The 882-nt window shown below is 60.2% G+C and overlaps 1 protein-coding gene across 1 annotated transcript in view; it reads right to left on the bottom strand.

Moving 5' to 3' along the window:
* LOC131888961 (uncharacterized) overlaps nucleotides 1–882 on the bottom strand; it is a 2,452-nt gene that overhangs the window by 1,291 nt on the left and 279 nt on the right. The window contains exon 2 of the mRNA XM_059237931.1: nucleotides 42–876. Within this exon, the coding sequence (XP_059093914.1) occupies nucleotides 42–876 (835 nt within the window). The remainder of the gene's footprint in view (nucleotides 1–41; nucleotides 877–882) is intronic.

Genomic DNA, 882 nt, shown 5'->3' with positions numbered 1-882 from the left:
AGCAGACCGGTCCAAGGCGTGTACCAGCTCAAAAGTAGCACCTGATCTAGGCCCTGTTCGACCACGGGGTCGATCTGACATTCGGAGGACATATAATCGTGAAGGGCGGCATGGGTGCGATCAATGAGTTGGCCGATGACGGCCACCAATTTCGGACCCTCTTCCGCCATATCAGACCTGTCTTGGGCAGGGTACTGGGCCGACGGATGGGGCTGAGGCTCACTTTCGGTGGCGGTGGCAGAGGGCGAGGAGGGGCAGGACGGGTAGAGCACTTTCAACACGGCTTGATGAATGCCGTGCGCGAGACACGACTGATGGTCAGGACCCAATGACAATTCATCCGTGGTGGCGGCCACGATATCCCGATGGGCATCCAGGCCAAACTCGCGGACTTTCCGCCGAACAGCCGTCCAAACGGCTTCAGACCGCATATCGGGCACCAGGCGGATCATGCCCAAACTGTAGGACATGCCGTGGCCGTGGCAATTGACGCCGAAATACCGCTGTCCGCCGCCGGATTGCCACTCGCTCAGCGACAAGCTGAACTTCATGTGGATGCGGGCCAAATCGGCCAACTCTTCCATAGCCTGGCTGCGGAGATGGTGGGCGTGTTGGATGAGGATCAGGGCCAATTCATCGTCGTGAGTAGGCAGATGGAGGTGCTTGGCGGCCAGGACTTCGCGCACAAAGTCACTCCGGATGACGGAACTCAGCGGGAACTCGTCGACCGTGACCAGCTTAGCTAGGATGACCTCCACGCTTTCGGGCTCCTCGATCGTGTCCATAAATTCCTGCGTCGAGGAGATGACCACGCCCTGACTGAGTTGGGCGGACGAAGCACGACGACGGGTAGCGCTGGAGGAGCCTCCGGCGGAGGTGGCG

The sequence above is a fragment of the Tigriopus californicus genome, chromosome 10, assembly GCF_007210705.1.
Source record: "Tigriopus californicus strain San Diego chromosome 10, Tcal_SD_v2.1, whole genome shotgun sequence".
Lineage (NCBI taxonomy): Eukaryota > Metazoa > Arthropoda > Copepoda > Harpacticoida > Harpacticidae > Tigriopus > Tigriopus californicus.
The sequence above is the reverse complement of the archived record's forward strand: the minus strand, read 5'-3'. Positions and strand labels throughout refer to the sequence as shown.